This window comes from Otolemur garnettii, unplaced genomic scaffold (assembly GCF_000181295.1).
Source record: "Otolemur garnettii isolate 467f Iridium unplaced genomic scaffold, OtoGar3 scaffold00021, whole genome shotgun sequence".
NCBI classification, from domain to species: domain Eukaryota; kingdom Metazoa; phylum Chordata; class Mammalia; order Primates; family Galagidae; genus Otolemur; species Otolemur garnettii.
Window position 1 is genome coordinate 19,934,643 of NW_003852416.1, and position 25,083 is coordinate 19,959,725.

At 52.7% G+C, this 25,083-nt stretch overlaps 1 protein-coding gene across 5 annotated transcripts in view; it reads right to left on the reverse strand.

The window, feature by feature from the left end:
- Positions 1 to 25,083, reverse strand: part of PAX2 (paired box 2) — a 92,793-nt gene that overhangs the window by 67,016 nt on the left and 694 nt on the right. For 4 of the 5 annotated variants that reach the window (XM_003787259.1, XM_003787258.1, XM_003787257.1 and 1 more), the window contains exons 1-3: positions 15,224 to 15,813; positions 11,657 to 11,825; positions 10,718 to 10,915 (exon numbers count right to left, since the gene is read on the reverse strand). In XM_003787259.1, the coding sequence (XP_003787307.1) occupies positions 10,718 to 10,915; positions 11,657 to 11,825; positions 15,224 to 15,266 (410 nt within the window). In that variant the 5' untranslated portion in view covers positions 15,267 to 15,813. Of the gene's footprint in view, positions 1 to 10,717; positions 10,916 to 11,656; positions 11,826 to 15,223; positions 15,814 to 25,083 lie in introns of those variants that run through there. The other variant, XM_012803567.1, reaches the window with a different exon arrangement.

Genomic DNA, 25,083 nt, shown 5'->3' on the forward strand with positions numbered 1-25,083 from the left:
AGGAGTTCCCTGGTCCTCAGAGCCAAGTTCAGGGAAGAGAGAGTTGGGGAGAGGCAAGTGTGCATGTGCTGGGTGTGAGGGCATTGAGAATGAGGGTAGCACTGTTTTCAGGAGGAGCTGGACCCCAATTTGGGTTGCACCCTCTGCAAAAAGCTGAGTGTTCAGCCCTGCACACTGGCCAAAAGTCTTCAGAACCTCTTTTTAATTAAAAAAGATAACCCTGCCCCAACACAGTTCCTTCCTGTGGCCAAAACCAGGCCTTAGCTGAGCTGGTCAATCCCAATTAGCTCTCATTTCTTTCTTCCTGTCTTCTGCTATCTCTCTACTAACCTTTTTCATCTCTCACATGGACTCTGTTAGCCTATCCCTTCCAGGACCATAGTTATGGAGTTGGAAACCCAAGTCCCAATTCTGGGCATGCTGCCTTCCCTCTGGCTCTCCCAACACCAGTCACAGTCAGAAGGCTGCTTGCCCTACTGTCAGCTCCTTCGAGAAGCAAAGCGGGGGTGAGGGAGTCAGGAATATGAAACCTCTATTGGTCCCTGGAGGAAGGATGGCCTTCCTTATCTTATCAGATTCTCTTCACTCTTCAAATAGAGTCTACTGAGATTGGCCTCCTAATCCAAACCACCTAGCCCTGGTAATGAGGAGGAGGAGGAGGAAGAGGAAGAAGAGTAAGGGACTAGGGAGAAGGAGGGGAGGGACCCACTCGGCAGATGATAAAAGGAGATAACTATTTTGGCTTTTGTCCCTGCTCAAACACATGCTCCATTCGAGGACTTCAGCAGACACAGAAAAGGCTCCTGCTATCCATTCTTCTGGTACAGCATTATACACACCCACAACCCCAGTCAAACAACTTGACACTCATTCCAGGAGAGCAAATGCACAGTGCTCATAAGTGTTTGCGGTCCCAGACATGCACATGCAGAGACCAAGTGTGTCAGGACCCTCTGTGTACCTTTCAGGATGTCCACTCGTTGACCCAGAACATCCATTCAATCCTGCACTTTCCAGGAACATTCACTAACAACCCAAACAGGGTGCCCCAGTGATGGAGGGGACTTTCATTCTAGCATCGAACAACAATCCCTTTTGTTGGAAGACTTCTGAATAGCAACTCCCCAGCTCCCAGTTTGTTAAGGCTGACTCTTTTTGAGAGTTCCCTGAGATGCCAGACCATTTAGGCAGCCTCCTGGGGCACGGTCACTGGGCTTAGCCAGATACCACTGGCACACACATTCTTTCCACAGCAGAGCCACACAGAAAATCCCAACACATAACCAACTTCTCTGGGACAACACACTAAAGCAGGCCCCACTGCTTGTCCTCTAGCATTAGGACCAAAAGCTCACAGGTAAGAGGCAAAATGAGGGTCTCCTCCCCGACGATCTCTACGTCTGTCACCAGCAGCTCTCGATCTCCTCTAGCTTCTTTTACCTGCCTTTCAGGTGCAGGCCAGGGAGCTGGGCCCTGCAAAGGCCTGAGCAGCAAGGCTAGGGAAAACTGCTCCCAGTGTTCACTGCCATTTGCTCAGGTATTGGTGCCACTTTCAACCCCCTCTTCTCTCTCCCAATCCCCTCTAATCATCCTCTCTCTCTCTCTTTTCTTTTTTTTCTTTCTTTGTTTTTTTTTTTGAGATGGGGTCTCTCTGTATTGCTCAGGCTGGTATTGAACTTCTGGGTTCAAGCAAACCTTTTGCCTCAGTCTCTTAAGTAGCTGGGACTACAGGTGTGTGCCACCCTGCCTGGCTCCTGATTTCTTGACTCTGCTGAGCCTGTAAGATGAACACAGTTCCCAGCCCAGCCTGTTGCCCTGTTTCATGGCCCTGCCAGGACCTGCCTGTCCTGACCTCTGGCTTGCTGTGTTCCCAGGCTGCTGCAGAGGGAGATCACTGCAGTTTGGGCATGACTGAGGCCTGGCAGAGCAGGACGTCCACAGGGGTCAGGTAGATGTAGCCATGCCAGGCACTCCAGTGGGTCCTTCTCAGAAAGGGCCACACAGCTCTGGCCCTGCCATTGTACCTGCCATCCTGCTTCCTTTGCTCCATCCTTTTCTCAGAAATCTGTCTACTCTTCTCCCTTCTCTCCTTTAGCACCTCTGGGCCACTCCTCAGACACCTGATAACCTGGACAAACAGCTGCCTGGATCTCTGGCTCCCTCCAGCCACCCCTGAGAACTTGCAGGGCTACCACAGACCCCTGGCTCAGATGAGTGAATCGAAGCCCCCATCTTAAACTCTGTAGTTCACATCCCTCACTTAACCATATGCTCTAGTCCCAAACAAGCCCATCCAGGGCAATGCAGCTCCCAGATGGCTCCTTCCACCTCTTAGCTCCTGGCCTCCTGCCTCACTTTGCCAGTCCTCACCCTCATTTTCTGTCCTTCTCCTTTCCTAGCTATAGGGAGTCACTATCTCTCCTCCACTCCCTTCCCCAAAAGCTTCTGGACTAAGGGGCTCAACAAATGTCTTGTGCCTTGCACTTGCACCAGGCTACCACTCAGATCTGAGGCAGAGAGATAAGATGTCCATTTAGGTAGACCAGGGGTTGCTGACCGCTGGCCATGAACTGAATCAGGCCCATAGCTGTGTTTAATTTGGCCAGTACAGAGGTTTAAAATATCCAGTCTTTCAGGTAGCACCTGTGGCTCAATGGAGTAGGATGCCGGCCCGTATGCTGGAGGTGGCAGGTTCAAACCACCCTGGCCAAAAACTGCAAAAAAAAAAAAAAAAAATCCAGTCTTCCTGCACCGGTGCCTGTAGGCCAGGGCTGTGTGCTCCAGCTCTCCCCACTTCTTGCCACCTTTTGTCTCATCTCCTGTAGTCGTGCCCATGTATTCTCCCTGCCAGGGCCCCTGTAGCCCTGGGTTGTCTCCATCACTGCCCTTGGCAAGTACCAGGGTGGACTTTTGGACATTCCTTTCCTTTCTCCCATACCCCTACAATGAACATGAGCCTCAGGTAATAGGGTGTGACCTGACTCCCAGATTCTCCTCTCTCCCTCCCTCTCTCTATTATGAAGACAAAATATCTTTTCACTGTATTATCTCTCAGTAAACAAAAGAAAGGGCCATTTGCTCTTGAGGTTGTTGAGGATGTGCCATGAGAGGAACCTGGTTCTATAGCCTCTCCCCTCTCCTCCCTCCAACACCCTGTCCTCTCTTACCTGAGAGTTCCTGGTTGGTCCACAGGGACCTGCCACTTCTCCTCCAGGGCCAGGCATTCTTCCCTTGCTTCTTCCTACATCCCCATTGGCTCCCTGTGCCCTCCTCAGGAGGTTCCCAGCCATCTTCCTCTGCCATGTGTCTCACCTGGACTCTAAGTCTTCTCCAGTGGCCCCTATGCATTTCTCACACACAGTCAGACTCTTCCTTATGTCCCTGTCACCTGGATTATTGGAAAAGGTCTTGAAAGCTGGCCTGGGGCCTGGGCCTGAGGAGAACCTTGCCCATCACTGTCCCAGTGCTGCAGCTGGACCTCTTCCCAGGGGACCTGGTTTGTGGGTCACTGGACCACAGATCTGGAGGAAGGGCTGGGCTGGGAAGGACATCTTCTTGATTGCTTATGTAGTTGGTCCCAAGTAGCCCCACCAACTGGGTAGGACTTGGGTATCAAAGCAAGGAGAGACAGCTGGTCACATATCTCTCTATCACCAAGGTGGTGTTGCTGTAGCAAAGCCCCTCAAATGGGGGCCTAATTGAACTCCAGGGTGTTACAATGGGTTTACACAAAGAATTGAAGGAAAATCTGGCTCTTATTTTCCTAAATTATGAAAAGAGAAATCTTCAGCCCCACCCTGGTTCTTGCTGCTGCCTCACCCAAAGGCCCAGTGACTGCCTCAATGATTGATGTCATGGCCCAAGTACAAGGTGTCCAGCCTTTGTCTGTGGCTTGAGGTCATGTCTTGCAGGCTTTCCTTCCTTTCTTTCTCTTGGCCTCAAAGCTCTTTTACCTAAGAGCAGATATAAGTATGCGTGCATGCACACACATACACACACACACACACACACAAATTCTCCCACACAGAGAATGTCAGCCTCTGTACCTATAAACCATCATGAATATATTCAAGCTGCACCTTTCTAGCACCAAAACAACCTGTTCAACAGGAGAAAAACCACCTCAACCCAGCAGTTTGGTGGAAGATAGATAAACCCAGGGTGATTTAACTTTTCACCTGTCTAATATGTCACTTGCTATTTGGGCATGGCTGGAGAGACACTATTTCCCACTCCTTGGGCTTCAGGAGCCCTTCCCCCTTCTCTAGACTCACCTGTGTGGCTGGGGAAGCTGCCCTGGGTGTAGCTGCTTCCCCTGTGAGAATCTGAACTCTGGACACCTGGCTTGGGGGGGCGGGGGACGGGAGAGGTATGAGAAGAAACAGCAGAGATTCGGAGAATTGGCAGGTCAGATGAGCACCCTTTATACCGTATTCTTTTAAAGGACAGGAAATGAGAAAGAAACTATTTCTAGTATATAGATGTTCCTCAACTTACGATAGAGTTATGTCTTGGTAAACCCATCATATATTGAAAATATCTAAGTTGAAAATGCACTTAATATGTCTAAATGCATAACATCATAGCTTAGCCTAGCCTCGCTTAAACATGCTCAGAACACTAACATTAGCTTACAACTGGGCAAAATCATCTAAGACAAAGCCTATTTTATAATATAGCATTGAATTTCCCACATAATTTATTGAATACTATCCTGAAAGTGAAAAACAGAATGGTCATATGAGTACTTGAAGAACAAATCTACTGAACGTGTATCATTTATGTATCATTGTAAAGTCAAAAAACTGCAAGTTGAATCACCATAACTTGAGCATCATCCGTATGTACACTTTCCTCTTAATATAAAAGCACACACACACCAAAAAAGAACTCTAACACCAGGTAGAATAGGAGGGTCTAAGGACAGTCCTGAGCATCAAAAGGCAAAGTTGCAGACCAGCTTGGGTTGGAGACCCAGGAAGCTGGGAGCGGATGACAGGCCCCTTGGTTAAAGATCTTCCTTCATCAGCCCTGCTTAGAAGATTGGAAAGCAGGACCCCATCCCATGTGGGCTCATAGAGAGCCCCCCTTTTAGAGTGTAGTATTCGGGGAGTGCAATTAATCTTCCACATCATCAGATTCTAGTCCAAAAGCACATACCATCACATAATAAGTCACACTATTAGCTTGGCGCCTGTAGCTCAGTGAGTAGGGCACTGGCCACATACACCAAGGCTGGTAGGTTCAGCCCAGCCCGAGCCTGCTAAACAACAATGACAACTGCAACCAATAAAATAGCCAGGCATTGTGGTGGGCACCTGTAGTACCAGCTACTCAGAAGGCTGAGGCAAGAGTATTGCTTAAGCCCAAGAGTTTGAGGTTGCTACTGAGGGCAACATAATGACACTATGTCTCAAAAAAAAAAAAAAAAAGAAAAGAAAAAGCTACACACTATACCCTTGCACCAGAACAAGCCTGTTCTCTAAATGCCCTCCAAAATATGCGTTCCCTGCCACCCCAACTTCCAATATTGCCTCTCATTCCTTGAGTCTGTTTTGCACAATACCCTTTCCTTGTCTCCCCTGTCATCCCCTCTCCCTGCCCAGTCTCCCCTTCTCTAGGTACCCCTGTTTCCCTTCTCTAGGGGCTGCTCCTGCCTGGCCCCATCTCCACTTGGCTAATTCCCCCTGTGGCCCCTCTATTGAACTGTTGTGTTGTCCATTTCCCTGTGACAAGGGCTCTGGTTACAGAGTTATTGATTGGTTTTCATGCAGACAGATGGGCCCTTCCTGGGCTCCCATCGAAATCCCTGGCTGTATGGGCTGATTGTTGCCTCTCTGGGTGTAGGATTGCACCGGAGACCACCCTCCATGCAGTCTCCTTTGCCCAGACTGTGGACGGTAATAAATGGAGGCAGCCTGAACAATAATAAAAGCAATTGAGTAGGTTACCTGTGCAGACACAAGATTTATGCCTCTTCATATTTGATGTGATTGTTTTATTGAGTTCTCAGAATAGTTGGGACACAATTTATTTATTTATTTAGGATTTCTCCCTCTCTTTTCTTCAGTGCATCACCCTCCAAAACCACCTGGAGCTGTTGTTAGGACCAGCCCCTCCTGTCTGCCTCCTCTCCAGAGTTGCCAACTGAGGTAAGAACTCAGGGCAACCAGCCACTGCTCTCACCTGAAAGCCATTTGTGGCCTGAACACCTGCAGAACCAGCCAACAAGGAGACAGTCAGACCAATGGGACTGCTGGCCCAGAAGACCCGTCTAAAGTAGCGGAGGGAACAACGGAGGGAACAAAATCGAGCTTTTCAGAAAGGCAACCCCAGCTCATTTTAAGGAATAAGAATATTCACTGTCATGCCTATTTCCCATGTTTATTCTAGTGTTGGGCAACTTCTATAGCAGGGGACTCTCTGGGAAAGAGCAAGTGAGCAAGGCTTCTCAGACAGAAACTGACTTTTCCGCTGTCATGCTGTTATTTGTGAGTGTGACTGCTAGGCTCAGGACCACAGAAGGCAAATTCTCTGTTCTTATTTCTCTCATTCCTCTGTGGGCAAAAGTCTTTTTCTTAAGTCTACAACTTTCCTTGGCTCTTTGCCACAAGATCAACAGCCCTGAGCATCAAACAGCTGTAAGGATATGGTAACGTGGCTGACTGTGCCACCCCTCTGGCCTGGCTTCATGTCAAGTCAGGTCCAAGGGTCAAATATGCAATGTTCTGGAACCTGAGATTTAGAGAGGAAGAAACAGACCTTAGCTTTGAACATGTATTCAACACTCCCTTGGTTAGGATGAGCAGCTCCCAGATTTTTTTGGAAAGGTCTTTGAATGAAAAACTGGTAGGCCACTGTCACCCCACTGCCTGACCTCTGACAAAGACCCCAGAATAACAAGAACACTCAAATAGCACAAAATGGAATTTTTTAACACAGTGCTGGAGCTGTAAACTTGAAGCTAGTGTTGTCACTGCTAGGAGAACAAATGTGCTCACTTAGAGGTGAATAAGCTAAGGGAGAGTATGCATAGTGGGTGATCAGTGAGCAGTTGACTGACTCTGGCAGAAGCCACTCCAAAGATCTAGGGATGGGAGTGCCGTGACCCCAAAGAGTGTCAGGCAGACTGAAAAAGTAGAAAGTGATGCCCTTATTGTCAGCTCATTCCAAGACAACACTCTCAGGGGATCTTCAGTTACCCTAGACTCTATCTGGGGTTGGTGCCTCTCCTTTCAATGGAGCTGTATTCCCTGCCCAGAGCAATAGCCAAACCGAAGAACTTTGGCATATCGGGAAAATCCTTCCTGCTTAGTCAATTGCTCAGTGGTGTAACTAGCTGACTTTTTCCCCTTTCAGTAGCAAGGATCTCCCTCCACCTCTTCCCCCTTCAGGCCATTTCCCACACCAAGTTTCCATCTAAAGTCACCTGTTTATAAACTCCCACTCTCTACAGCGGCAGTGTACAAGCTGAAGAGCTGGCAACTCCATATTCTGTGATCAGTTACCCAATATTTAGAAAGACTCAGATAAATTCCAGGTACTAAGCAACCCAGTCAACCCTTTGGGATATATATATATATTTTGAGACAGAGTCTCACTCTGTGGCCCAGGTATAGTGCTGTGGCGTCATAGCTCACCGCGACCTCAAACTCTTGGGCTCAAGCGATTGTCTTGCCTCAGCCTCCCAAGTAGCTGGGACTAGAGGCACCCAGCATAATACCCAGCTATCCCTTTGAGAGTTTTGACACTGGTCTCTGGGAGTGGGGAGGCTTTTCTGACCCAGTCATTTGTCTCAGAGAGGTACTTCTAGGGGTATTTGCTAATAGAGAATGCAGGCTGGACAGCCAAGCGTTTATCGCGACAGGATCAGAGAAGGCCAAAACCATTTTTAAAGCATGAAAAGCAATTTAGTTCATAACCGTAATAGCATATTTGAAGTGCGGCGACAGCATCTGTTTTGGGGAAGAGAAGATGAAAAACCTTTGGCTCAGGTGGGTGAGCATGTGTGGACTTCCTTCCTTGCCAACCACCGGCTCATCCACATCCTTACTTATAACTGTTATAAAGTACCCAACACAAGTGGGCACCTCACCAACAATAAAGCTCTAAACTCAAGAACCACCCATTCCCTGATGTACCACTCTTTCTGGATAATCTCCCGGCTCTTCCAATAGTGAGTGAAATTTCTCAAAACAGAGAAAAGGCAAAATTCCTGACATAAACAGCACCGGCTGAAATTTCCTGTCTTTATCAGGCTTTAGGGTGAAAACAACACATCTCAGATAAACTTTCCCTCTTCAGGGCAAAGCACCTACAGGGATGAAGCTAACGATGTGGTGCCCGGATACATTCTTCCAGCTCCCAGAAGTCTTTCCAAAATTTGAACCATGGGAGGATGCTGGCCCAAATCTAACTGGGGGAGACTAGCCTGACTGCTCCTCTTTGACAAAGCAAGCTGTGAAACACAACTGCAAGCCCAGGGCTGTCTGCCCGTGAAGCCAGTGGCTTCCCTGTCCCTCTCCTTCCACTATCGTTCCATTTCCAGTGAACCCTGCTACAGATACCTATTTCTCCACATCCAAAGGAAGCCTCCATGTCCCTCAGGTGACCGGGCTCTGTGCTGGGTAAGATTCTTCGGCTGCCAGAGCCGTTAAGCTGAGGTGGTTCCTCCCGACTCTCATCTCACTTGAAGCTACCTTGTCTACTTTGTCCTAGTTCTGGTGGGTGTACCTAAAACCTCTGGAGCTTGATCCTGGGGTTGTCTGTCCCCTGTGCTCCAGGGTTTCTCAGGATAAAAGCATTCTCAAATGGGTGCTTAAGCCAACTTCCAAAATCATCTCAGCCAGTGAGGGGTATTTGTTGAGGGGGAGGGAGACAGGGCTGTCATCACACCTGTCTTGTCAATCCTCTCCTTTACCCCATTCAGGAGAAACAAATTACCGACCCTATACCCACGTATGTCTTGGGTTCCTCCAATTACGTGTTCGCACTGACAACAAGCATTTCTCTTAAACATTCTCCAGAACAAGACTACCCAATCCCAGCAACTCTGCTCCTCAGCAGGGCCACCCCTGCTTTTCTCCACCAAAGACCCCAGTTCCAACTCCCAGGACAAGCAGTCAGCTCAGAGGTTGAGTCTCTAGATGGCTTAGAAAACAGTGCTTTGTCTTCTTCCCCTCCCTTACTGACACTCCAGGTCTTCCCTGGGCTTTTAAAAGCAAAGGACTTATTCCTCTCCCCAACCACCCTGCATCTTTCTCCAGCTCCTTTAGAAGGTATCTGAATGTCAAATCACTATGCTTTCAATACTTGGCTGAGCTAGGCCCAGGGAGCTGGAGGGTTTTCGGAGGGTGTATAATTAGCTGATCAGTATTATGTTACCCTGTTCATAACTGAATAACCATTTTAATACAGATGGCACACACTGGGATAATTTCTGGGGTCGCTTCGCAGTACGTTACAGCACGAGTGTGGCAGAGGGAATCTTCTTTAGCCAAGGTACATTCTACCAGCTAATTTTACCTGCTGTTTTTAGGATGATTTGGGATAATTCCACATCGTTTGCAAAATATTAAAAAAAAAACCCTTGATACTTGGTGCCAGTTTCAGAATAAGATGCCATCTGAATTATTAGTTGTCCTGATAAAGAGCCTGTGAAGAGTAGAAATAATAACAAGGGTATGAAACCCTTAGCCCTCGTTTCATTTGGAGGCATCTTAAAATGGGGGCCAAAGCTGTCTGGGACTTGCTTCTGCCTGATATATGACTTATGTGGGGGTCTCTGTGTACAATCATCAAGTTGTACAGTTCTGCAATCTCTTTCTCTAGCCTGGGTTCCTGGGCCCAACTGCTGCTGTATGTTCTGTAGCTCCCACAGATGGGCACATTGGCATACTTGCTAGGCTGCACGCACATGGGATGTGCATGTGTGTTCTACCAGAGAGCACAGTAAAGTGGCTCAGAGACTAGGAGACCTAACTATCCTATATGTTGAACTGACTCTGGCCTGTGTCCCCACATGCCTGAGCTTGTCTTCAGTGCAAAGACTTTAGCCTGGCACCCTAGGTGGTTGGGAGCATCTCCCAAGGTTTAGTCTTAAGGTCTGGAGTTCTCCTTCACTGCCTGGCACCCCAATCCTTGCCCAGCTCCTTTACTCCCTGCCAATTGCTGGCTAATGGTTGGTATTTGCTCTGCAGGCCTAGACACTAGTGTTTGCAGACCGGAAATTTGTGGAGAGCTGGCTAGCAAGACCTGGGCTCCTGGGAAGCAAGCTTTGTGGGAGTTGGCAGGGAGGGTGGGGGGAACCAGGACCAGCAGCTTTCCCTGGGGAAGGAAGCATGCCTTTAGAAAGGGAAGTCTGTTTGGAGGCAATGAATAGACACTGGTCATTTTAAAGGCTTGGGCTGCAGGCTGTGATTGTCTCTAGATCCCGAGGCACATAATCTTGGAGTCTTAATTACCACAAACACTTGGATTCATTTCCAGGACATCGGCGGGAGAAGCCTGGCAGGGAATACATAGCCCTGGACTGGAGGCAGCCCTGTCTATCTTTCTGCCTCCCAAGTCCCCTCTCCCTGCCCCAAAGACTTCAAGCTAGGAGTAGGGAGAAAGGGCAAAGCTGGACAAAGAGCAGAGACCAAGTGCAGGGGGACACCCCTGTAGGTGGAAGCCAGGAGTTTGAGTCCCACCCTGCTGTCCCGGGTGGCTTACTCACCTGTTGATGGAAGAGACGCTGGGTACGGTGTCATTGTCGCAGATGCCCTCTGCTAGGAGCCGGTCTCGGATCTCCCATGCAAACATAGTGGGGTTCTGTCGCTTGTATTCAGCAATCTTGTCTACCACTTTGGGTGTTGCCACTTTGGGCTTGGAGCCACCGATCACACCAGGCTTGATGCTGCCAGTCTCGTAGTACCTGCCCCAGGAAGGCCGGCAGGGTCAGCAAGAAGCGGGTGGTGGCAGGGACAGGGGGGCTGCAGGCTCTGGAGCTGCTGAGCCACTCTCCCGCCCAAGTAGTGGCGCAAAGGGAAAAGGACCAGTGTCTTGTGGAGGATGTGTATAATAATGGGGATGCTCCCTCCAGGGAGACGGCCACATCAGGGACTGGGTGCACACCAGTCAGCATAGGCACCCCGGGAGCGAAAGCCTGACATTTCGTTTGGAAAGAGCAGAAGGAACAGCAGCTGTGAGGTCTCCAGGCTGACCAGGGCTGAGGCACCATCTCAAACCCTTTCCTAATGAGTGCAGAGAACCTGTGGGACCCAGGACCCTTCTTCCACCTCCTAAGCACTGCTTTTTCTCCTTTTGGGGACCCCTTTCCACTCCCCACTCTTTCTCCACCTCCCAGCCCCTCACCCTCAATGGCATTAACTTGCTAGAAAAGACATGCCTCTTCTCTGGGAAAGCAGGGGAACAGGCTGCCTTCCCAAGGGGGCACTGGAACAGGGCAGGCACTGGCTGGTCCGCTCCACTCTTGCTCCTGGGGCCAAGCCACCACCTGAGCACCGACTCCAAAAAGAGCAGCTCTCCAGATCCCTTTGGGGATCTCCCTCTCCCGCTTGGGGTCCTCCACATCTAGCCAAGTCCTCAGGCAGAGACCCAGGGCTGGCCGGGGAAGGAGGCAGGGCATCTCCCAGGACAGCTCCAAGGCCCTCACCTGCCCAGGATTTTGCTGACACAGCCGTGGCTGACCCGCAGCTGCCGGGAGATGTCACAGGGCCGCACACCCTGGTGGGCCAGCTCCACGATGCGCTGCCTCACCACGTCGGGTAGGGGCCGGCCGTTCACAAACACCCCCCCGAGCTGGTTCACACCCCCGTGCCCTGCTGGGGAGAGACAAGAAAAAAAACAACACCCCACACACAGCAGGGACCGGCCATTAGTCAGGGTCCATGACCCGGGATGTGCGAAGGGAGCAGGCAGAGAGGAAGGGCAAGTTTCCGAACTCAAGGAGACAGGTGGCAGACTCCCACCACAACGCAAAGGGTTGGGAATTGGAACCCAAGGGGGCCATAGAGACGCAGAAGCACAGTTGCTGAGCTGAGGGCTGGGCAAGAATAGGACTCTGACCAGTGTGAGGACGCTAGGTAGAAAGTAAGGGAAGGGATGGAGAAGCTAAGAGAGAGAAAAGAGGGGAAAAAACAGCAAAGAAGAATTAATGCCAGTGGGGGAGAATGTAGGAAAGTGAGGAGAAGGGCCTGGCAGAGGATAGAGCTGGTACCCAGCTGTATCCCGCCTGCACAGTGGGCAAAGGGGGCAGCTGACAGTGCCAGGGAGGCCTTTAGGATGATTTTGGTGATAGAGTAGCTTTCGGTCCAGTTGACTCTTCATCAGGACCCAGAGCACAGAGAAGTACTAAATCCCTGACACACACACCTTTTTGCTCTCTTTCCTTATACTTATTTTTAATCAGAATTTTTCTATCCTCGTGTTTTTGTTTTGTTTTGTTTTAATCGGGAGTTTTCCTTTCCTTTATGATTTTTATCTTGGGTACAATCATATTTTCCTCTCACCTCCCTAGTGTCTAAAGTGGAGGTGGGAAGGTGGAAGAGGCAAGGGTCCACCTCTGCTGCGCTTGGAGCTCCCGGTAGTAGCCGAGAACGCTGGGCGCTTGGGCTCGTTCGCCTGCCGCGCCAGGACTGAGTCCCACCATCTCACCCAGGCTGCATGGCACCGGTCACCCCAGAGAGTTGAGGACACACGGGACACCCTGTAAAGCCGGCCCAAGACAGCCCACATCCCTGTGATCCCGCAGACTGAGGCAGCGGCAGGGAACCGAGCAGCGAGATTTGCTCGCCTGGACAAGAGAAAGGCACTGTGTTTCCTACCCGGATCCTGCACGGGCTCGCATTCTAGAAACCAAACAGCCTCCGGTGCCAGGCCTGAAGGCGCTGCTCGGTACCCCATTCTCCCTGGCCTACAAGCAGTCTAGAAATCCTGCACCCAGAGCGATCAACCAACTCCTGCAGTTACTGTGCAATCCAAGCGCAGAGACTTCTGGTGTCGGAGTCGCGCTGTACTGGGCCAGCGACCTGCAGCCTCTGCACTGTTAGCCTCAAGCAAGTTTCGGAGAAAGCGGGGACATAGGCGCGCCCGCCTTCTCCGGTCCCCTTCTGGGGGTACTTAGAACAAGCTTGGGCGAACCCCCTGGGAAAAGTCCTCTGATTGGGCTTCCAGAGAAACAAGAATCTTTTATTTTATCCCCCCACCCTTTAATCTCTCTATCTCTAGCCCCACTACTCATCCCTCCCCCCCTGCAAACCCCCGACCATCAATAATTTAGGCCCCGAGAGAACTCGCGTTACCGGTATGAAAAGGCGGCAGCTGCGGGCAGATTAAAGATGAATAATTCAGCCTCCCGGGGCTCGGGGCCCGGCCCCTCGACCCCAATCTAAGGTGTGGGGATGGCAAGGGGGCACCGAGGGAGTCCAGGGCTAAGGGTCGGCCTCGAGCCGGCGCGGAGTCTGGTCTGGAATGCGCCACTGCCTCCCGCACAGACTCGGGCTGCGGCTGCTCAGCCGCCAGGGCCCGCCTGCCCGCGCTGCGGCGGCTGTCTCCCCTCCTCCGGCCACCTTCTGTTGGGCTTTGCTCCCCTTTGGACTTCAAAGTGGCTCCCGGTGGGCTGCCAGGAGTCGGCGGATCCCCGGCGGAATAGGCAAGAGAGGAGAGTGAGAGCTGTGGCCGCCGCGAGGCTGGAGGGCTGGGCGAAGACCGCGGCGTGTGGACCCGGTTCCACTTCCTCCGAAAAGGAGCGAGGCTTTTCCGCTCCACTTGCGGGAGACCCGCGGCAGCCTGATGCCCTCGGCTCGGATTTCCTGTACTTGAAAATTATTTAGGGAAATATACTTTACCCTAGGGTATGTTTTTTAAAGCTGCCCCTGAAACGCTAAATATATGCTTACAGAAAAACACAGCTCTCCCTTGGCTTTCTCGTCCTAAGGATAGATCCAAGCCAGGTCTAAAAAGTTTCCTTGCGAAAAGTTACGAATTATCCTTAATTATTAATCTACAAATAGGGAGGAGTTTTTTATTTAGAATTTTATCTTAGAAAAAAGCCTGCAAAAAAAAAATCTCAGGATAGTTTTCTAAGCTAACGACATGACATAAATTAGATAAATTCCACTTTCATGAAAATAATCTTTCCCCCTATTTTTCTATTTCTTTTCTCCCCTTCTCTTTTTTTCTGTAACATCATTTCATTTTTTAAAATTTCCAGTCTCGCATTTTGATTTCTCTTTTCCCTTCTTTCCAGCTTTGGCATTTGCCTTCCTTTTGTTCTTTCCCTTTTATCATTTTTTTCCCTCTTTGCTGACCCCTGGCCAGGTTGCTGGCTACATGGGGAGTGGGAGGCAGACCAGAAGACTCTACAACTGAGAGCAAAGCTGTACTCAGCCCAGGGACCCACTTTGAAGCCTGTGCTACTGCTCTCTCCCTGCTTCAATTTCTTCTGGAACCCCTCTTTGTTTTTAGAGCATCTCCCAGGCAGAGGCTAGGAAAGATGACCACTGTCCTGACAACCTCAAATGCCTAACTCAAGGAGAAAGGAAAGGAAAGGAGAGGAGAAGAGAGGGAGATGGGAAAGAAAGGAAGAGGAAGGAAATATCCTAACCCAGCTCACAAGAAGAGTCGTGGCTGAGCAGGAAAGGCCAGGAGATGCAAAGAGCTGAGGGTCAGAGGGGGGCACCCCACCCCCACACTCTCTGCCTGAATGTCCTGACACCAGGCCACCCAAGCTTGGAGTCTCCTGGACACCCACAACTCTTAAGTTTGAAAAAGGTAGAGATGAGAGGAGGAAGAAGGGGGAGGCAAACAGAAAAAATAGAGAAAACACAACACAACACCCTGAAAACTGTGAATCAATCCCCCAGCCCAGGGCAAGAGGCTGACTAGTGTAGTGAGTGGCGGAATGGGGGCCCCCAGGCAGTGGATCCCATGACCTAAGAAGGAGCAGGTAGAAGGAGCAAAGGCAGGTGATGGGCACTAGGGAAGGTATAGGAAAGCAGGCAGAGGAATAAGTATGGGTGAAAGAAGGCAGAAGGGAGAGAAGCTGGAGATGTTAGAAACATCAGGCAAGGGAAAGAGGAAGAATGAAAGGAGGGACCAGGAGAAACACGCGTGGCCTCCAAGAGGAGACCTGAGCGCAGGGGCCGGGGCCAACCTGGAACTGCACAGGGTTAGGACTGAGAGCCCCGAACCGGGACAGGAGCCGGGCGCCGGTACTCACGGTGCATCGCGGAGAAGGGGTCTGCTTTGCAGTGCATATCCATGGGGAGGCAGAGGAGCGGGAGCAGCGCGGCCGCCGCCGCCGTGTCACCTCGCAAACTCAACTTCAGGACTTGAGGAGAAAAGGGAGGGACGGTGGGGGAGGGAGAGTGAGTGGGCGCCCGGCTGCTGCAGGGCGCGCGAGGTCAGGGAGCGCCGCGCTGAGCTCCCGGCGGCTCCTCGGAGCTGGCTCGGGCTTGCCACTGCAGCGGCCGCAACTTCCCACCGTCGGGGCGTGGGACTGGGTGGTCAGCAGAGCGGCCACGGGGCTGTGGGCCAGGCCGGGGAGCACTGGGGACGCATCGCTAGCGCCGCAGCCGCGGCCAAAGCTGAAGCCCGGCAGAGTAGGCGGCTCTCTCAGCTCCGCTGGAACCCGGTCATCGGAGAGGCGATCGTCGGAGAGGGCGCGGGGCGGGGGCAGCCGAAGGGCGCTGGGAGGGGAGCGGGGCCACTCCAAGTGCCAGCGAGTTGGCGAAGTTGGCAGAGAAGTAGCAATCCCCGGGATGTCGGAGCTGGCGCCAGCGGGAGGGGAGCGCGCCGGCCGGGCCCCCGCCCCCGGAAAAGGCCGGCGCACGCCGCCGCGGCCGAAGGGCCGGGAGGGTGGGAGGGAGCCGAAAGGCGCCGGCAGCTCCGAGCTGGCCCCAGGTGGGTTGCGGCTGCGAGAAGACTCGGCCGGAGACTGGAGCCTCCGCTCCCGGTGTGTGTCTCTCTAAAAGCTGCAAAGCCCCCTCCAGACCCCCTCCTCCTCCCCGCGCCGGGAGATGGATGACTTGTCAGACAAAGGCAATAGATTCCACCACTCTGTGATTCGCTAGCGCCGGAGCCCGGAGCTTTGGCGAGGAGGGCCCCGCGCCTGTCACTCCGGTGCAGGCAAGGGGAGGGTAAGGGAGGGGGAAATGGGAGGGAGTGAGGGAACAGCGGGCGAAGGAAGAGGGAGGGAGAGAAGGGAGGAGAGCAGGCCAGGAGGAGGAGGAATGGGAGCCCGGGATTAAAACTACACTGGAGAAACGAAACTCGCCGATAAGATAAACGTTAGATAAGGATAAAGAGAGGCCAGTCTAATGAATATTCAGGCAATGATAGAGGGCCGCGGAGCGCGCCACGCTCAGAAGCCAGGCTCTCAGTTCCAACTCGCCCAGCCCTGCCATCCACCGGCCAGTGTCCTCCTGGGCCGTGTGGCCCCAAGCCCAGTTCGCATTCATAGCCCTAATCCCACTACCCTCAGCTGAGTTTCCTTCCCTTCCTTCCTCGCTTTTCTGCTCTCTAGTTCTTCCCTTTCGCCTTTCCCTCCTGAGGTACCTCCCCGCCCAAGCACCCCCAATTCTCATTCGGGGTAAAAGTGCCCAGCGCTTTGCCTCTCTGGTCCCACGCGCGGCTACTCGCAGAGCCTCCCTTGTCTCCTTCCCACCCGGTCTGGGCCGTCCAGGGCGCTTGGTTTACAGTCGAGCTGGAGACCTCCGGCAAGCACCCACCTGCCTCGGTCGGACCCAACGAACGATAGGAGAGCCCGGGGACTAGGTTCCTGGACCCTCTGGTGGCCGGGGTTGGGGACTGGGGAGGGAAGACTGAACGCAGCGTCAGTTCGCTGGCGCCAGAGGATGCGGGAGACCAAGGCTTGCTCTCCCCGGCTGGGGAGAAGAGGAGGCTGCGAACGCGGCTGAGTGTAGCCCGCTGCTAGCTCCGCGGATCCGGAGCGAGAGCAAGAGGCGCAGTGCGCCGGGCGGTGCCACTCCTGGAGCCGATGGCCCAGCCTCCACAGCCCTCGCTAGCGCTCCCTTCCCTTGCTCGCTGGGTCTGCTCTCCTGCACCAGTCAGGAGAAACCCTTTGTCTCCTAACTGGTTAAGTACAGAATATCCGGGAGATCTTTATGAAATATTTTCCCTCGTCTCATAAATCATCTTGGCACTTCAGCTGATGTTTTAACTCTCCCTCCTTCGCTCCCTCCCCTTGCTTCCCTAGGTCTGCAAAAGGGAGGCTCGGCTAAGACAGTGCTGCGCTGGGCTCCTGCCTCCTGGATCTGAGGTTCTTCCGGCCTCTGTCCGCAGCCCCAGGTGCTCCGGGGAAACGCCGAGGACTTATGGCCGGAGCCTGAGCGGCAAATAGATTAACGCACCCTCCTGATTCAGCTCGACTCTGCCTACTACTAAGCCTCTCGTACCCGCGTTTTCCGGGCGCCCGTAACCCGCGGGCAAGGCTCGGACAAGGCTCTGCAGGACAGGGTTTGAGCCGCCCATTCCTTGGGCTGAGTTCACTGCGATCCTGGCATTCGCCCTCCCTCCTGGATCTTCCCAAGTTAGATCAGCTTAATACACCTGCAGGGTAAAGTTTGGGAGGAAAAACCCATTCCTCTCTTAACACCCCACCCCAAGCCCTCACCCCACTTCCCTTGGACCGCGGAGCAGGTTCCCTTGGGGGAGAGGTTAAAGGCGCTGGGTCCAACCTGGAAGGTCAGTCTCTTCCTCTAGAGGCCTGCAGATGGCGCTCCCGGGTTTGCTTTGGCCTCACAACCCCACGAACACGCACTAACTTCGTGTGGGAAGCGAAAAAGGAAAACAGTTCGTGCAGCCTAAAGGGAACAGCACTCAGACCAGAGAGCAAAGGATCTCAGGTGGAATTAGCTGGTACAGCCTTGGATGTCCTTTGGGGAAGTAATCAGGTCAGAATTGTGGGGGAATGGGAGCATTGAGGAAAGGTCCTTATAGAGGTGCTCAGAACTAAAGCAACCCTTGCCCCAGGTCCTCCCTATGTTGGTCTCATCCAGGAAGCTGTCTTAGGAAGTATGAACTTTTGAAGGAACAAGACTGTGGGTAGAACTCTCCCTTGCTACATATAGGCTCAGATTTTTCTAGAATCAGCTAGAAATATCTTTATGTTACTCACAGAACACAGAAAGCATTTTCACAGATTGGGCAAGAGGAGTTTTCACATTTTGTAGAGAAGGGGACTTAATGCACAAAGTGTGCTGAAAGTTGTACTCACACAACCTATATTTCACATGCACCCTCTGAGGAGTGAAGACCCTTCTGTAGTTGTCCAATTCCCAAGTAGCCCCTGACAGGCATCCTCCTGCCCCTGGGATCCTCTGCCAGCACTGTACTAGCCTGGACACTCAACTTCCTCCCTAGATCCAACCATTCCCCGGTATACAAAGTCCAAGAGCGATGCTCTCTGGTGATTAGGAACCCCTCTTAGCCAGGGCTCTGCCATCTCCTGGGGCTCCGGGATGAAAGGCTGGCCTTCATCCAATCATTGACCTCTCCCTCTGACTCTGCCTTTCTTGTTCTTTTTCTGTGGAGTCTAGTAGAGGGGAAACAAAGCAAGAAAGGAAAAAACGGGAAAAAGAAAGAGGAAAGGGAAAAAGAGAAAGAAAGAAAACAACCCAACCCCAAACACAACCCAGGCTCTGACCTGTCAGGGTTGGTTGCTTTTCCCGTCTGCCTTTAAATGAACCTTTTCTCTCTGCTGTTTTCAAAGCAGCCTTTCCACCCCCCAACCTAGGGGCATTTACACTTCAAACAAGGCACCCGCCTCCCTGCGGAAATTTAAAGGCAAATAAACTTTTGGGGAGTTGCTCTGATACCCATCTCGGGATTTGCTTCATTAGCCGCCTCTGTGCATCTGATCTGCCCAATAAATCTTCCTTGTGGATCACAGCTCCTTCACCTTCTCGGCTTCCTTCCCTACTAGGCTCCTGGAGCTCCTCGTAGCCCTCACCCTAGCCTCCTCCCAACCAGGCTTTTTGGCTCTGTCTGGGTTTAGGTGTCTGGGAGGCAAGTAAGCACCTTTCACCTCAAGTGTACCTATATGTGGGCACCCCAAGCCCAGAGCAATTTGCATCCCCAAGCTCCCAAATGCTTTTCTGGGTATACTGTGCAAAAATGAAGTGCCCATGTAGACTCTGTTCTCTCACTCCGCTGGCACCCACTTCTTTCTCGACTCTTTTGCTCCTTTTTCAGGTTCTCCATTCCCTAGCTCAGAACTTACTTCCAAAGCAAGAAAAGGAAGAGGCGTGGCTGCCTCCTCTCTGCCTGAAGGGCTGGGACCCCAGGCCCAGGCACCTGGCCTCTGCAGTTTTGGAAGATGGCTGGGCCACAGGGGCCTGGCAGGGGCCACTGGCTGCTCAGGGAGCATCCCAGCCAAGCCCTGCCCCTCCCCCATGGTCTGGGCCTGCCTTTCTCCTTCCACCTCCCGGGGAGCAGCAAAAGGGAGCTAAGGCCCTGGCTCTGAGGGAAGGGATTAGAAATTCCGAAATTAAATGTATCTCCCCAGGAAATGCTCCCCACAGCGCGGACCAAATTAAATGCATTAAAGTTCAGGGGGGAAAAAGCTGTTTAGAATCAAGGGGGGAAAAACTAGTCCAAAGGGAAAGGAAGCAGAAACGAAGGAGGGAAGACAGGAGGGTAGAGCAGAGCTGTAGCTCCACAGTTGAGTTCCATTTCTGAATTATCCCCAGTCTGGGAAGTCACTGCCACTATAACCTAAAAAAAGAGTAAAAGAAAATAAAAGTTCTTCTGACAATCGAACTCTGGGGAGATGTCCATGATCAACATGCCCTCAGGGTTCCGGCGCATCCCTGGGCACCTACCCTCTGCAGTCAGATCCCCTGCAGCCAGCTCATGCACCCCAGCCCCCCTCCAGATCAGCCCTCTGCCTGACCGGCTCCAGCCTGGCCCTTTCCCCTCCTTCTCCCACTCTCTCCCAGCTCCTCCCCCTGCCTAGCCCTCTGGTCACGTTGGAGGATGGTTTTTTTTTTTTTTTTTGGAAGAGCTTCTGGTACAATATGGAGCACCATGGGCTGCAATTTCACACTCCACAGCACATTCCCCCTAAAGCTACTTTCTTTTTTTTCCCCATCTAAGACCCCCTAATTTCTGTTTCCTCACTCCCTCCTTTGTGCCCTCCTCCCTCCTGCTCTCACTCTTTTTTCCTGCTTTTGTTCCCAATATTTGGGCTCCCCGCTTGAAGCTCAGGGGCCCTGACTCTAGGCTTGGCCCCGCCCGCTTAGTCTGTTGGTCCTGCGGAGGCTGCACGCACGTGCTGGGCCTTTATCCTCCCGGCCCCTCCCCCTTTAACCCGGCTTCCCTTCACAAGAGGTCCTTTCGACCTGCCCGGCCCTACGCAGCTCCTTTGAGGGGCAACGACAATGAAAGCCACTTGGCCACCAAAGCTGTCTTTTAGTGGCACGGGCCAGCCAGGTGGCTGCCACCCGTGGACCACCCTATTGAGGGACTGAAAAAAATCAAGCCAGGAAAAAAACTGGCTAGCAGGTCTACAGGGCAGCAGTGGGAGTCCCTGTCCAACAGAACAAACTAGAAGAGAAATGAGCCCAGTGAGGGCCTGGTACTCTAGGCTCCAACCTGGGCACAGACTCTACCCCTGCCCCAGACACTCGTGGGCCTCTTCACAGTTAAAGGGGCTACTAACCCCACAGCCTACAGGAAAAAGCAGCAGCCACTACATGTACAGTCCCTTTGCTTCTTTGAGACACAGTTTTCTTACCTGTAAAGTGGTACACCGGTATGGTTTATTTTATGGAGCTAACCAACAAGCATTTCGAAAAAATTTTTCTATAGTAGATTACGGAGTAAATGGTTAGCTGTCTGAGCCTTCTACAAAGAGGTAAGGGAAGAACCTGAGCCCTTAGGCAGGGCAGGAAGGTGATGCTTTCCATGCCACCTCTATAAGGCTACTGGGATTCATCACTGCACCTCCTTCCTCTATTCTCCCTCTCAGGATCCCCCCTTACCCCTTCCATCGACTCTACCGCACCCGGATCAGGTTTATCTCTCAGTCCTCTGTCTATCCCTTCTGCCACTCCTCCATTCCTACTTCCTGCATCCTCCTCCCCACTGCACAAGCGCAGCTGCTAGAGGATCAGTTAAATCTCCCCCCAACAGCCGGGTTAATTGTGGCCTCAGGCGCGGTCCCCTTCAGCCAGTCCGCCAAAACCATGGGGAGGAGCTGGCCCATTGGCAGAGACTTGGGAAAGGAAATCCCGTCCGGTCCGGTTCCAAACAAAGAAAGTTGGTCCTCACAGGACCTGCAGTCAATCTGCCAAAGCCAGAGCCGGGAAGAGACGGTGGGAGAGGACTAACACGGAGAGGCATAAAAGAGGGAGAGGAGGGGAAGAAAGGACATGAAAGGAGCACTGAGGGAACTGAGGAAGCACCTGTTCCTGGAAGGCCTGGTTTGGGGGAGCCGGAGTTCCCACTGGGCCCGCTGTCCCTTCCCCTCCTCCCAAAGCCAGGGTGAGGAAGTCCGAGTGAGGCTGAACAGCGGTGTCCAAGTAGTGATTAACTCTCTTTTGAGCTGGGCCGTAGCTCGTGGCCTGAGGCTGTGGTCGAGGGAGACACGCGAACAGGGAAGTCCCCAGCTTTACCATCACCTCCACAGAGACAGAGGGGCTACGGAGGGAGGAGCAGGTGGCAGCGACCCGCAGCCAAAGGGGACGGAGTGCAGGGCAAGGGGAGTGCAACTCCAGATGCCGGGAGATTGCACGGAGCGTTGTAGCCACAGCCGACATACAGGGAAAGGAAGGGGCCGGCGCAGGTAAGAGCGGCGCAGCGCTGAGGAACAGTTGGAGAGGGGCTGGAGAACCCGGGCAGAGTTTCCACGGAGTTGCGATCAGGCACCAAAGCCACCTTCTCGGATCCATCCGCGGCGCGCCGGCCCTCCCTTCCTCCTCTCCCAGGAGCTGTGTGGAGGCGAGGAGCAGGCAGAGAGCGCGCCACATCCGGGAGCTGGTAAGGCAGGGGGACGCCGGTCAGCAAGATAGGGACGCCAAAGGGCTAGTATACCAAAGCGAGGGACAGGCCAAGAGGTGCTTAGAAACAAAGGACAGGAGTGTAGGGGAGAGGTGACAAGGGGCGAGAGGGGTTAGCTGGGACGAGGAGAGGCCCAAGGAAAAGGGGCATCTGGGAAGTGATCCAGTTTGTGCCTCCTCCGCCCACGCCCAACCTGAAGCTGGGGCGTCCCGGGTCCTCATTCCAGTGGCCCAGGGTCCGAGCAGAGGGAGTTGGTGTGTCTGCGGGGCCGTGTGAGTGTGTGTGCGCGTGCGTGCGTGCGCCCGAGATGGCTTGGGCAGGCGAAGGAAGGTGAGGCAGAGGGCTGCAGGGTTAGACCCCGGCCCCAAGCCACTGCAAGTCTCCGCTCTCCACAGTCCAGAGTGTTCCATTCCCCTAACTTGAAACAAAAGAGCTGAACCGGATCCCTCGGGAGCCAGAGAAAGGTCTTTTTCTGGCAAAAAGTGCTTTGGTTTGAGGCTTTAAGAGTCACTTTCATTCAGGATTATTTCTTAACTTTCTGTAACTTTCCCTAAAAAAGAAAAGGTTCAAGGTAAATCTCGGACTATAAAAGCGCCCAAGTCCCAGGAGTTAGTTCTGCCATGTCTAGACCCGCGGATAACGAATACATTGAAGAAATGAATTAAAGAGGGAGGAAGCCCTTTTCAATTTCTAAATCAATTATGGAGAATTTCTGTTTCCTTGGAAGCTAAGCTGATCATGTGAGTGTAAGTATTGTCAAGGTGTGTAAAAAGTGTGTGTGTGTATTGAGGGGAAGGGTGTCCAGGTAGACAGTTGTGTTCCAGGCAGGGCAGAAAGAGGAACTCAGGACCCACATCCCGCACCTCCCCCTCCTCCTCTGCGCTCAGACGAGGCTGCTCCGAGGCCAAGGCCTCCGCAGCCTCTTCTAGCCGGGCAGCCAATCAATCCTGCAGGTCAACACAGCAATTAATAACAGGGTGAGGAGGCCTGGCAAAAGAGGGAGGGAAGGCGTCAGGCTGTGTCTCCCCCAGGCTCTCAGGACCCGGCAGCCTGACCAGGAAGAGGGGGGTCTCTTCGGGTAGAAAGAAATCTGGGAAATCAGTATAGGCCTGGGAGTAGGCCCACGGTCGCTGGAAGGAGAGGCAGTGGACTAGCGACAGGAAGCCAGAGAGCCTGCTGGGATAGGGCAGAGGGAGGGGGGAGGGAAGGGAGGACATCCAACGAACTGCTTATTTTTATAGTTCGGGGGGTATACACGCAATAGTTGAAGACCACGATTGACCTATTTGCTGATTCTCTCTTTCCCCTTCCCCTTCCACTTCACAAATGGTTTTTCGCTATTCTCCCTGGAACAGGCTCAGCGAGACTAAATAAAACCCGCATACTTCGCAAACCCGGCTGCAGCGGTTGCGCCAGTTGCGCTGGGGAGTCCGGCAAGCACGCTCATTCACGCGCGTCTGTCATTATCATTTTGAACTAGCCTGACGGGGCCAAAAAGGGCGCAGGGCCATCTGGGGGACGCAGGGCCCCCAGGGAGTTGTACCGAGGCCAAACGTGGCTGTGGAAAGGATGAGGACAGGGGAGGAGGGTGAAGAGGCAGGAGGGAGTGAAAAGAAGGAAAGAGAGAAAGCAGCCGAGAGGGCGGAAGACTCTGCGGCTCGGTTCCAAGGGGCCGCCTCGAAGGCGGTTTCCTTCTCTCGCACGCAGCCCTGCCTCCTGCCCTGCTCCGCGCCTCCTCCCCACCCAGAGCAGCGAGTTGTGAGCTGAGAGCTGCCGCTGCCTGGAATGCAATCGCCGCACCGGCAATGCTGGAAAAGGAAGGAAGGGAACCCGAGCGCGGTGCACAGCGGAGCCGCTATGTCTCTCGCGCCGGGAGCTGCTACCCTAACCCGCCAGGCGCAGGTGGGTGCAGGCGCCCTGGGTAAGTGGGAAGCGCTCTGGTCTCTTCTGGAGTAGCCAGCGCTCCAGGAAACCTGGGATCAGGACCTTGACCGCCACTCAGCGATGCCCCCATCGCTTTGCTTTCTCCTTCCAGAAGCTCTGGGTAGGAAACCTGAATGCTTCTGCTGGGAGTCTTGCTGGAACTGGGAACCTGGTCCACCCAACTCAGGCCTGCAAGGCAGGGACAGCCGCCTGACTGAAGGGAAAATGGAAATATCAGGAGTTTGAGCAAACGGGACAGGGAAGGAAGGAGGGGTGGAGACTGGAGTAGTCAGAAAGCAAAACAGATTCAGGGGAGTGAAGAGAGAAGCCCTGTTCCTGAGAGGAGGAAATGGGGAGAGAGGTTTCCAGGAAGACCCAGACATTAGATCTGTCCTTGGGCTGCATATTTATACGGTCGAGGGGGTGCACAGATGGGCTCTCAATTGAATTCCATCTTCAACACCATCAGAGATTGATTTTGTACTCGCTTTTAATTTTGCCATAATTAATTAGATCATTACAACTGTTTGCTATTGATCTCCCTACTTAAACCTCTAGTATAGAGGGTCTACCCAAAGCCCTAAAAATTCAGGAGGCCACAGTTGACAGTCCTTGGGGCCCAGGTTCCCCGGTGGGGACAATACCCCAGGAGGGGAATGGGGACAGCCCAGGGATTGGGCCAAGAATGCTAGGGCCAGGGTAGTGTTGGGGGTGGGAACTGAGTTAGCTGAATCAATTGGAACCTGAGCTGGTGGGGTGAGGGCAAGGAATGAGGTTTGGGGAAAGTGAGGAGTGAGTACCAAAAAAAAAAAAAGAACCCAGAGTTAGACCTTGACTTTAATGGAATTATTTGGAAAACTGGAAACCTGATCCAGCCCTTTCCCATGAACCCAAAAGTAAGCTTGACTGCTTAGTTCTCCACCTCAGCACTACACCAGGGCACCTAATGGTCAGTCAGAGTTGAGTTGACAGGCCTGGAGGAAGAGGGGAGGAAAAGAATTAAAAAGCGAAGCAAGCAACCTTCTATCCCTTAGACCTTTGAGTAGTTTCACATTCCTCTCCCGCTGGATTCCCAGTGGCCTGCCACCTCTACTCTAGGCCTCCCTTGAGCCGCTCTTAATTTTCTGAGTAGCG